At 35.8% G+C, this 13407-nt stretch overlaps 1 protein-coding gene across 4 annotated transcripts in view; it reads right to left on the bottom strand.

Moving 5' to 3' along the window:
- Positions 1-13407, bottom strand: part of LRRK2 (leucine rich repeat kinase 2) — a 147070-nt gene that overhangs the window by 108422 nt on the left and 25241 nt on the right. For all 4 annotated transcript variants that reach the window (XM_024740434.1, XM_024740433.1, XM_024740435.1 and 1 more), the window contains one exon: positions 1031-1160. In XM_024740434.1, coding sequence (XP_024596202.1) covers positions 1031-1160 — 130 coding nt within the window. The remainder of the gene's footprint in view (positions 1-1030; positions 1161-13407) is intronic.

Genomic DNA, 13407 nt, shown 5'->3' with positions numbered 1-13407 from the left:
CTCTGACTGCCAAGTCCAGAGAGCTGTTTATTGTATAACTACCTGCCTCTTCCAGATTAACACCACTAGACTTCTTATATGGTATTCTTAATTATTTTTTGCATTAAGTCTTGGTGTCTCTAAGGTATTTTAGCTATACTTTCTTTTACATATAAATAAATGTAGATTTCAGTAGGTCCTACAAACTGTAATAGAGGCAGCCCTTGCTTTACACAGTGCCCTACTGACTAAAACTTCCGCATATCATAACTGTGTCCTCACTTCGCGTGGGTCTGTGGTTACTGACATATAGTCCCTTTTTTCCACTTTAAAGTCCCAGGTTAAACACATCCCCTCTTTGTAGCCTCTCTCCTTTGGTCGCCCTAGCTTGGTTCACCAAGACCCTATGATTTTACACATCCTGCCATTGAATTATCACATTGTATTGTAATTATCTGTTTATAAATTAGTCTCCCCAACTAGACAGGGAGATTTTTAAGGGCAGGCACATTGTCATAGTTAACTTTGAATCCCCAGGACTGGAAATTTACACATTTAATATATGAGAAAACAGCCAGAAACATTAACTGCCCAGAATATACAAAATCTTAAACTGTCAGTTATTCCACTGCATTTTTGCCTCATATATAAAGGTTCACACACTGCCAGGACCATAAAAATCACAATTTAAGGTAAACTTAAAAATAACAATTAGAAGCCATATCCTGATTTTATCTTTTATACCTTTCACATAACACAATAATCTGAAAAACTGTTTAAGGTTATGTTCTATATAACTGCCATTTTTCAAAACATAGTCAACACCAAGCATTAAGCACAAAAGCAAACCTTCAACGTATTTCTACTTTATCATCCCTTTCAATATGTAGATAAAATAAGTCTATGTATCACTGACATGAAATTATATTGCAAAATGTTTCACTCTTCAAATGCCTTGTTTTTCCTTTTATTCTTAAAATTATGCTCAAAATATTGATATTCTACCTGGTCCAATTAATATATTCTACATAAATTCAGAAATATGTATTACCTTCCTTCAAAAAGATGATTTAGCATTTTACAGCCACTTTCAGCCACTTCAGGAGAATGTATATGCTTCTGCATTAACTCCAATACATTCAGATATATTCCTTTTGATAACAGGATCTTTCTGAAATTAACTACAAGATTTTTTAAATGTTACTTGTATAAATGAAAGCACATTCTCATAATCTTGCAAAAAGACACATACTATTAAAATAATCCAAATTCATAGGAAGGTATTTAAACTACATATTTAATTTATATTTCATTGGCAACTTAAAGATCATTCATTTTTTTAATTTAAAATATATACCATTTCCAATTCTTACACATTTATTAACCATTTGTTGAGGTTTTAGTATTAAAGTCTCATTCACAGAGTAAACTAGTGGAATGTAACCATCATCCACGTGAAAAGAGTATTTTTTGCAGAAATGCATTTTAAAATAATGTCCTCCAAAATAAGAATGAAAGTTAAATTTCATTCTAATATTTAAAACAACTTCCTAAAATAACCATACTTATATAGAGCTAAGGCTCACTAGTGAGTTGGGAATAAGCTATAGATGTGTGAAGATACTGAGCATTCTATTGGCTCTTGGGGGATGCAGGAAGTGGGGCTGAAACCAGGCTGGGTTGCCCTCAGCCTTGAGCTACCTTCTCGATTTACCCCAGTGGAATGTACAAACATTATCATTTCTATGTGTGCCATGATATGCAAAGTGATGAAAAGCACTGATAGAGAACAAAAATAATTATATACTTTCACAGAATAATGCCAAAGCTTAAGAAACACATAGATTGCTTTGAAACTGATTGCGTATATATGTGGAAAAGTAATTATATCCCAGCAATAATTATTACAAATTAATTTTCCTCTTCATAATAAACTTTCTTCACCAAATGCAAATCCAGTGTCTTAAAGTTTCCACACTGTCTTAAAGTTTCTATATAAATATCACTTACCTTGAAACCTCTATATAAATATCAATTCCAACATTATACACTATATTTCAACACTTTGAAGGTGGCAGGAAATGAAACTTTTAAAGCTTTAAGTACTATTTTGAAAAAATAAGATATGCATCTCAAATTGAGAAAAAAAGAAAAGATCAGACAAAACTCAGAAATAAGTGGAAGTGATATATGCATTCTAAATTACTGGCAAAAATCTGAAAACTAACACCTTTTAAAGACATCCTGAATAGCACACATTAAAATATAATACGAAGTTGGTTATTCAAGTGTTGGTGAGGATGTGGATAAAAGGGAATGTAAAATAGTACAGCCACTATGGAAAAAAGTATGGAGATTCCTCAAAAAAATTAAGAATAGAACTATCATATGATCCAGGTATCCCACTTCTGGATATTTATCCAAAAAATGTGAAACTCCACTAATTTGAAAAGATATATGCACCCCTACGTTCTTCACAGCATTATTTATAATATCCAAGATAAGGAAACAACCTAAGTGCCCATCAACCAATGAATGCATAAAGAAGATATGACATACATATACGGTGGAATACTACTCAGTCATAAAAAAAGATGAAATCTTGTCATTTGCACCAACATGGACGGACCTTGGAGGTATTATGCTAAGTGAAATAAGTCAGATGGAGAAAGACAAATACTGTATGATTTCACTCACACGTGGAATATAAAAAAATAAATAAATGAACAAACGAAACAAAAATGGAGTACTAGTGGTTACCAGAGGGGAGAGGGGCCAGGGAATGTGAAATGTATAAAGGGGATGATGGATGGAAACTACATTTTTGGTGGTGAGCACACTGTAGTATATACAGAAGTAGAAATATAATGTTGCATACATGAAACTTATAATGTTATAAACTAATCTTAGCCCAATAAAAAATTTTTAATGATTTTAATTAACTAATTTAAAAAAGAATTTGGTTGTTTTGCTCAGTCAGATCAGAAGTTTTAATAGCCCCTCCTAAAATGGCTAAATTCCAACCAAGGAAATACTTTAAATTATAGAACTTATTCTAGACCAGCAGTTCCCACACTTCAGAGTACATGAGAATCCCCTGGGTGACTTGTTAAAATAGATTGCTGGGTTCCACCTACAGAGTTTATGATTCATTGGGTCTATATGGCACCCTAGAAATTACATTTTTAACGAGTTCCCAAATGATGTTTCTGGTCCAGAGACCACACTATAATGATCACTGTCTTGGACATTAACTCAATTTGAGACTTGAAAATTAAGAGTAGAAATTCCATTGTACAGTACACGTTGGAGAAAAAATTATAGCATGGAGTCACTTTAGAGTTTATAGAAGACTTTACACACCTTATCTCATCTACCAGCTATCTACACAATACTCATGACTTCTTCCACTCCATTTTAGCAATAAATTATCTGCTTTACGAGACCAATAACAATATGCAAAACTCCCTCCAGGCCTTCACTTCAATAGTCACCTTCTTTCCTCACTAGGCAGTGAGGAAAGTGAGGAAAGTCACAATTTCATCACCTCTGAACCCTAATATGTATACTCCTTCTTTGCTTCGTATTTTTTTCTTAGTTACCTCACATATCATATATGCCAATTAGCCTTTTTATTTATCTTCCCCACTAGAGTGTAAGCTTCATGAGCCTGGGATTTCTATTTATCTGCTGTGTCTCAAGTGCCTAAGGTTCAATAAATATTAATTTGATTAATTAATTAAATGAAGAAAATGTTACACAAGATGCTTGAACCTTCACCTGGTTAGCACCATCACAAAACCCAGTTTTTCTGGCCAAGAATCCAGTCATTTTTTTCTAGAAAACTATACCCAGCCCTACACATGCAATGTTCCCAAGTGTGTTTCAATGACAAGTTGCCCATGGAGATTGGTGAACAAACTACTTAAGTTCTTAATACTCTCATAAGGCAGAACTCCAAGGACTATACAAAGGGATCTGAGGAAAGTTAACATGGCAAGTGACCAAGAACAAAGAAGTAAGAAAGCAGAAAGAGCAGAGAACTGATTCTGAACAAAGAAACCAAGGTTAACTCCAAATGTAACTAATCCTGAGACACCATAATAAGAATCAGCCCAGGGACTGATCAAAATTGCAGAGATCAGGGCTTCCCTGGTGGCGCAGTGGTTGGGCGTCCGCCTGCCGACACAGAGGACATGGGTTCGTGCCCCGGTCTGGGAAGATCCCATATGCCACGGAGCGGCTGGGCCCGTGAGCCATGGCCGCTGGGCCTGCGTGTCCGGATCCTGTGCTCTGCAACAGGAGAGGCCATGGCAGTGAGAGGCCCATGTATCGCAAAAAAAAAAAAAAAAAAATTGCAGAGATCAAGATTCTTCCCAGGGAAGACCCTGAGCTCACCTCCTCCCATGGGCATACCAAAATTACAACTATTTACAGAGCAACTATCTATGAGAATGATCTGAAGACTAGCAGAAAAGATATTCCACAACTAAAGACATAAAAGAAGAACCACAATGAGATGACAGGAGGGGTGTAGAAAGTGATGTAGTCAAGACTCACACTCCCGGATAAGGGACCAAAAAACAGGAGGATAATCACAACTGCAGAGGTTCTCCTCATGGAGCAAGAGGTCCAAGCCCCTCATTGGTCTCTCCAGCCTGGGGGTACTGCACTGGGAAGATGAGCCCCCAGAACATCAGGCTTTGAAAGCCACTGGGGCTTGTATAGTGGGAGAGCAAGAGGGCTATAGGAAACAGAGATTCCACCCTTAAAGAGTGCATGCGAAGTCTCACACACTTGGAGACCCAGCACACAGTAAGTTGAAAAGAGCCTGGGTCAGACCCACTTGCTCATCTTGGAGAGTCTCCCAGAGAGGCAGAAGGTAACTGGGACTCCCCCTGGGCACAAAGATGCTGATGACAGCCATTTTGGGTAGCATATTCTACCACGAGGACATTGGTGCTGACAAGTACCATTTTGGAGTTCTCCATCTAGCCAATTAGCACTAGGATTCAGCTGCACCGATCAGCAGGTTGGCACTAGTCCTGAGAACCCCTCAGGCCCATAGTCAGCTGCCACGGGATTCTCAGGCGCACAGCCAGCCACCCAGGGACCTGGCACTGCCAACCAGCAGGTTGGCACCAGTTCCAAAACCCTAAGCTCTGCAGTCAACTGCCCCAAGACCTCCCAGGCCTGAAGTCAGCCTGCCAGGACCCAGCACCCCCCACCAGTGGGCTAGAACCAGTCCCAGAAATCCCCAGACTGTGCAATCAGCCATGCCATGACCCAGCCTTGGCCACCAGGGACCTGCAGCCTCTGCACAGGAGGTTCAGGCAGCCAACCAGCCAGAAACTGGCCCCACCTACCTGAGCACCCATAGTAGTTGGACTCACCACAACAGAAGAGCCCACTCAGAACACACAGGGGGCACCCCTAGAAGATATACTCTGTTAACCAGAGGGGAGTGTACTCCTAGATCTAATAATATGTTCCTACATAAGGACACTTCTCCAAGATCAGGAAACAATCAACCCACCTAAACATACAAATAAAAACAAAAAATTAGGCAAAATGAGACAACAAAGGAATATATTCCAAATGAAGGAACAAGATAAAATCTCAGAAGAATTAAGCCAAGTGGAGATATGCAATCTACCAGATAAAGCATTCAAGGTAATGATCAAAAAGATGCTCAACAGGGCTTCCCTGGTGGCACAGTGGTTGACAGTCTGCCTGCCAATGCAAGGGACACGGGTTTGTGCCACGTTCCAGGAAGATCCCACATGCCGCGGAGCGGCTGGGCCCGTGAGCCATGGCCACTGAGCCTGTGCATCTGGAGCCTGTGCTCCACAACAGGAGAGGCTACAACAGTGAGAGGCCCGCGTACTGCAAAAAAAAAAAGATGCTCAACAAACTCAGGAGAAGGATGAGTGCAGTGAGTTTAACAAAGAGTTAGAAAATATAAAGAATTAAAGAGATGAAGAATACAAAAATATGAGTTCAATTTAAGAGAACTCTGAGACAACATCAAGCATACTAACATTCTCATATAGAGACCCCAGAAGGAGAAGAGACAGAGAAAATGGCAGAGAAATTATTTGAAGTGACAATAGCTGAAAACTTCCCTAAACTGGGAAAGGAATAGATATCCAGATCCAGAAAGCACAGAGAGTCCCACACAAGATCAACAGATCGAGGTCCATAAAAAGACATATTGTAATTAAAATGGAAAAAATTGAAGATAAGGAGAGAATATTAAAGCAAAAGAGAAGCAACTAGTTATATACAAAGGAACTCCCATAAGACTGTCAGCTTAAATTCTGCAGAACAGAAGGGAGTAGCAGGATATATTCAAAATGATAAAAGGAAAAAATACTCTACCCAGCAAGGCTATCATTCATTTGAAGGAGAGATAGAGTTTTACAGACTAGCAAAAGCTAAGAGTTCAGCACCACTATGCTGTATAAGAAATGTTAAAGAGATGTCTCTGGTGGAAAAAAGAAGACCACAACTAGAAAAATAAAATTTATGAAAGGACAAATTTCATTGGTAAAGGCAAATAAAGTAAAGGTAGTAGATCAACCACTTATAAAACTAGTAGGAAGGTTAAAAGAAAAAAGTAGTAAAATCATCTATGCCCACAGTAAGTAGGTAAGGGATTCTTACAAAACAAAAAGATGCAAAATATTATGTAAAAAACACTGAATGTGGAGAGAGTAGTAAAAATGCAGGGATATTAAAATGCTTTCAAAGTTAAGAGATCATCTTCTCAAGAAAGTAACATTGGAAAAAAGAAAAATACAACAGATTAATGTTTTATATGTGTGTATGTGTGTGTCTGTATATATATCTATAATATATATAGGAATATATACTCATAATAACAAAATAAATCCATATTTGATCAATAAATTAGAAATAAAAAGTTAAGAGATCAACTTAAAATAATTTTATACACACACACACACCCCTCACAGTAACCACGAACCAAAAATCTATAATAGATACATACTGAAAAAAAGAAAATAATCCAAACATAAAACTAAAGGATAGTCATCAAATCGTAAGAGAAAGGAACAAAAGAAAAAGGAACAAAAAAGAACTACAAAAAAAAGCACCCATAAACAGCAATAAGCACGCACCATAAGTAATTACTTTAAATGTAAAGGGACTAAATGTTCCAACCAAAAGACATAGAGTATCTGAACAGATAATAAAACAAAATCTACCTATATGCTACCTACAAGGGGCTCACTTCAGATCTAAAGACACAAACAGACTGAAAGTGAGGGGATGAAAACAGGTATTCCATGCAAATGGAAAAGAAAAGAAAGCTGGGGTAGCAATACTTATATCAGACAAAATACACTTTAAACAAAGACTGTAGCAAATGACAAGAAAAGACATTACATAGTGATAAAGGGATCAATCCAGCAAGAAGATATAACAATTATAAATACATATGCACACAACATAGGAACATCTGAATACATAAAGCAAATATTAACAAACATATAGAAAGAAATTGACAGCAACACAATAATACTAGGGAACTTTAACACTCAATTTACATCAATGGACAGATCATTCAGACAGAAAATCAATATGAAAACACTGGCCTTAAAAGACACAATGAATCTGATGGACTTAATAGATATGTGTGTGTGTGTATGTGTGTGTGTGTGTGTGTGTGTGTGTGTGGATATATATCACTCTCTATCCAAAAGCAGCAAAATACATATTTCTTTCAAGTGCACATGGAACATTTTCCAGGACAGATCACAGGCTAGTCCACAAAACAAGTCTCAATAAATTTAAAAAGACTGAAATCATATCAAGCATCTTTTCCTACCGTAATGCTATAGAACTAGAAATAAACTTGAAGAAAAAAACTGCAAAAAAACACAAATATGTGCAGGCTAAACAATATGTACTAAACAACCAATGGGTCACTGAAGAAATCAAAGCAGAAATTTTAAAAATACCTGGAAATAAATGAAAACACAAAGAAAAGAACCCAAATTCTATGGGATGCAAGCAGAAGTAGTTCTAAAAGAGAATTATATAGCAATACAAGCATACCTCACAAAACAAGAAAAATCTCAAATAAACAACCTAACCTTATATATAAAGGACCACAAAAAGAAGAACAAACAAAACCCAAAATTAGTAGAAGGAAAGAAATCATAAAGATCAGAGAAGAAATAAATGAAACAGAGACTAAAAAATCAATAGAGAAGATCAACAAAACTTAGAGCTGGTACTCTGAAAAGATAAACATAATTGATAAACCATTAGCCAGACTCATCAAGAATAAAAAAAGAGAGAGAGGACCTGGCCCAAATCAATAAAATCATAAATAAAAAAGAAGTTACAATCAAAACCAAAGAAATATAAAGAATCATAAGAGATTACTGCAATTATATGGCTATAAAAAGGACAACCTAGAAGAAAAGGACAAATTCCTAGAAATGTACAATCTCCCAAGACTGAACCAGGAAGAAATAGAAAATACAAACAGACTGATTACCAGTAATGAATTTGAATCAGTAAAAAAAACAAATAAACAAAAAAAAAAACTCCCAACAAACAAAAGTCCAAGACCAGACAGCTTCAGAGATGAATTCTACCAAACACTTAAAGAAGAGTAAATGCCCCTACTTCTCAAACTATTCTAAAAAACTGAAGGGAAAAGAATGCTTCTGAACCTGTTCTACAAGGCCAGCACCACCCTGATACAAAAACCAAAGATACCACAAAAGAAAATTACAGGCCAATATAACTGATGAACATAAATGCAGAAATCCTCAACAAAATATTAGCAAACTGAATTCAACAGTACATTTAAGGAATCATACACCACGGTTTATCCCAGGGATTCAAAGATGGCTCAGTATTCACCAATCAGTCAATGTGATATACCACATTAACAAACTGAAGAAAAACAACAGCATATGATGACCTCAACAGATGCAGAAAAAGCTTTTGACAAAATTTAATATCAATTTATGATAAAAACTCTGAACAAAGTGAGTTTAGAGGGAACATATCTCAACATAATAATGGCCTTATATGAAAAACCTATAGCCAATATCATACTCAATGGGGAAAAGCTGAAGCATTTCCTCTAAGATCAGGAACAAGACAAGGATGCCCACTTTTGTCATTTTATTCAATATAGTATTTGAAGTCCTAGCCACACAAGACAAAGAAATATAGGGAATCCAAATTGGAGAGGAAGACGTAAAACTGTCACTGTTTGCAGATGACATGATATATATAAAGAAAATCCTAAAGATGCCACCAAAAAAGTATTAGAACTAATAAATGAACTTAGTAAAGTTGCAGGTACAAAATTAAAATACAGAAATACATTGTGTTCCTATATACACAATGAGAACAAACTATCAGAAAGGGAAATTAAGCAAACAATCCCATATACAATTGCATCAGAGATAAATCTAACTACAGATGTAAAAGACCTATACTCAGAAAACTATAGACACTAATGAAAGAAAATGAAGATGACACAAACAAATGAAAAGCTATTCTGTGCTCATAGATTGGAAGAATTAATACTGTTAAAATGACCAAACTACCCCAGGCAATCTACAGGTTCAAAGCAATCCCTATCAAAATACCAATGGCATTTTTCACAGAACTAGAACAAACCATTCTAAGATTTTTATGGAAACACAAAATACACCAAATATCCAAAACAATATTAAAAAGAAGAACAAAACAGGAGGCATCACGCTCCCTGATTTCAAACTAATAGTAAACAAAACAGTATGATACTGGCAAAACAAACAAACAAACAAACACATAGCTCAATGGAACAGACTAGAGAGTCCAGAAATGTACCCACACTTATATGTTCATTTACTCTCCAACAAAGGATGCAGGAATATACAATGGGGTAAACACAGCCTCTTCCATAAATGGTGTTAGGAAAACTGGACAGCTACATACAAAAGAATCAAGCTGGACTTTCTTTTCACAGGATATACAAAAATAAACTCAAAATGGATTAAAGAATTAAATGGAAGACCTGAAACCATAAAACTCCTAAAAGAAAACATAAGCAGTATGCTCTTTGACAATGATCTTAGCAATATGTTTTTCGATCTCTCTCCTCAGGCAAGGGAATCAAAAGTAAAAATGAACAAATGGGACTGCATCGAACTAAAAAGCTTTTGCCCAGTAAAGGAAACTATCAACAAAATGAAATGGCCACCTACTGAATGGGAGAAGATATTTGCAAATGATATATCTAATAAGGGGTTCATGTTCAAAATATACAAAGAACTTATACAACCCAACATCAGAAAAACAAATAACAAGACTAAAATATGGGCAGATGACCCTAATAAACATTTTTCAAAGAAGACTTAGGGATGGCCAACACACACAGGAAAAGATGCTCAGCATTACTAATCATCAGGGAAATGCAAATCAAAACCATAATGATTTATCACCTCACAACTATCAGAATGGCTATCATCAAAAAGACCACAAATAACAAACGTTGGCGAGGATGTGCAGAGAAGCGAACCCTCATGAACTGTTGGTAGAATGCAAACTGGTGCAGGCACTATGGAAAATAGTATGGAGATACCTCAAAAAATTAAAAGTAGAACTACCATATGATCCAGCAATTCCACTCCTGGATATTTATCCAAAGAAAACAAAAATGCTAATTCAAAAAGATATATGCTCATACTAAGTGAAGTAAGCCAGACAGAGAAAGATAAATATCATATGATATCACTTATATGAGGAATCTAAAAAAATGATCCAGATGAAGAAAGACAAATATCATATGATATCACTTATATATGAGGAATCTAAAAAAAATTATACAAATGAACTTATTTACAAAAAAGAAATAGATTCACAGACACAGAAAACAAACTTATAGTTACCAAATGGGGGGAAGGGATAAATTGGGAGTTTGGGATTAAAATATACACACTACTATATATAAAATAGATAACCAACAAGGACCTACTACATAGCACAGGGAACTATACTCAGTATCTTGTAATAACCTATAACAGAAGAGAATGTAAAAAAAGAATACAAATATTTACAAATATTTACATATTACAAAGTGAATCACTTTGCTGTACACCTGAAGCTAACACAACATTGTAAATCAACTATATTCCAATAAATTTTTTAAAAAAGAAAATATATATATGCACCCCTATGTTCTATGTTCATTGTAGCATTATTCACAATAGCCAAAATATGGAAGCAACCTAAGTGCCCATAGATACATTAATGGAAGATGTGAATATTACTGAGCCATGAAAAAAAGTAAAATCTTGCCACTTGCAGCAACATGATGGACCTAGGGGGTTAGACTAAGTGAAATAAGTAGGAGAAAGACAAATATCCTATGATTTCACTTATATGTGGAATGTAAAAAGGAAAAGAAGTGAACAAACAATGAAACAAACAGACTCATAGATACAGCAAACAAAATGGTGGTTGCCAGAGCAGAGAACAGTGGGGGATAAGTGAAAGAGGGGGAGGGAACTTAAGAGGCACAAACTTCCTGTTACACAATAAAGGAATCATAGGGATGGAATGTATAGCATGGGAAATACAGCCTATAATAACGTAATATCTTTGTATAATGACAGATGATAACTAGGCTGACCATGCTGCTCATTTTGTAGTGTATAGAAATATAAAATCGCTATGTTGTGCACCTGGAACTAACAGAGTGTTGCAGGTCAATTATATTTCAAAAACAGAATCATAGAAAAAGAGGAATTTGTGGTTACCAAAAGCTGGGGGAGGGGTGGAAGGGGGGATTGGATGAAAGTGGTGAAAAGGTACAAACTCCCATTTATAAGATAAATAAATACTAGGGCTATAATGTACAACATGATTAATATAAGTAACACTGCTGTGTGTTATATATGAAAGTTGTTAAGAGAGTTAATCCTAAGAGTTCTCACCACAAGGAAAACATTTCTTTCTTCTTTTATTTTGTATCCATATGAGATGATGGAAGTTCACTGAACTTATTGTACTAATAATTTCATAATGCTGTACACCTTAAACTTATACAATGCTTTATGTCAATTATATCTCAATAAAAATGAAGAAAAAAGCACAAGAAAAAATATTTTAAAAAGTAAAAATGGTACATCTTCCAACCTAAATACTACTGTCTTGCATGGAGCAGGATAAGCTTTCATCAGGGGAAACAACAATGGTTCCACCTAATCAGAACATGTGACATCTACCTGGCCACTTTAAGCTACTTATGAACTGAACCACCAGTTTAAAAAAGGAGCTACTCTCCTGGCTGAAGTTACTGATCCAATTACCAAGGGGAGACAGGTTACTGCTACACAATGGTGGTGAGGAAGACTGTCTGAGATCCAAGGTAAGCTCTAGCAGCCTCTTGATACCTGCATCCCCAACAGTAAAAGTGAATTGAAAACTACAGCAACCAACACACTACTATAATATATAAAATAAGTAACCAACAAGTACCTACTGTATAGCACAGGGAACTATACTCAATATTTTATAATCACCTATAAGGGAAAATAATCTGAAAAAGAATATATGTATGTATAACTGAATCACTGTGCTGTACATCTGAAACTAACACAACATTGTAAATCAACTATACTTCAATAAAAATAAAAAAATTTTTTAAAAATTCAAAAGAAAGAAAGAAAGAAAACTACAGCAACCAAAAAAAATCAGTATGACTGAGGACTTTGACCTTTCATGGATGAAGGTTTGGGTCACTCCAGAAAAAAATTTTTTTAAAAATTCAAAAGAAAGAAAGAAAGAAAACTACAGCAACCAAAAAAAATCAGTATGACTGAGGACTTTGACCTTTCATGGATGAAGGTTTGGGTCACTCCAGAACCAGGAGCAACTGAAGTTCTGGCGGAGGACACGGGAAGTATGGAATGAGGAGATGAAAACAGAAACTAACTAAATATATATACATATACACATACACACACCAACTACGACCTGGTGACCAATTACAGAAATGAGTACTACTATAGTAGCTTTAGCTAATGTCTCCAGGATTCTTACATGTATGTGTCAATATGTATAATGTAATCCTTTTCTTAAAAAAACAACAAAAAAAAGAAGCAGTTTAAATCTCACAAAATCATGGTTGTTTTGTTGACATATCAAAGATATCCAGGGAGTTAAGAACTACAGCACCAACACAATGTGGTTTGTACATGGTAAGGGTTTGTCTCCTCTCTAAGGGGCCTCACACAAAAAACAGCCAAGGCCAGTGCTCATTTTCAAGAGTGAGATCCCCATCCAGATCTCTGCACAGTAGAGGATGGGTGACTCAAGAAGAGCAGTTTCCTTTTCTGCCACTCCTGCTCTGACTCATTATCCCTTGAAGGCAACCCCTGGCTATCTCTC

This window comes from Neophocaena asiaeorientalis, unplaced genomic scaffold, assembly GCF_003031525.2.
Source record: "Neophocaena asiaeorientalis asiaeorientalis breed wild unplaced genomic scaffold, Neophocaena_asiaeorientalis_V1.1 scaffold340, whole genome shotgun sequence".
NCBI lineage: Eukaryota > Metazoa > Chordata > Mammalia > Artiodactyla > Phocoenidae > Neophocaena > Neophocaena asiaeorientalis.
The sequence above is the reverse complement of the archived record's forward strand: the minus strand, read 5'-3'. Positions and strand labels throughout refer to the sequence as shown.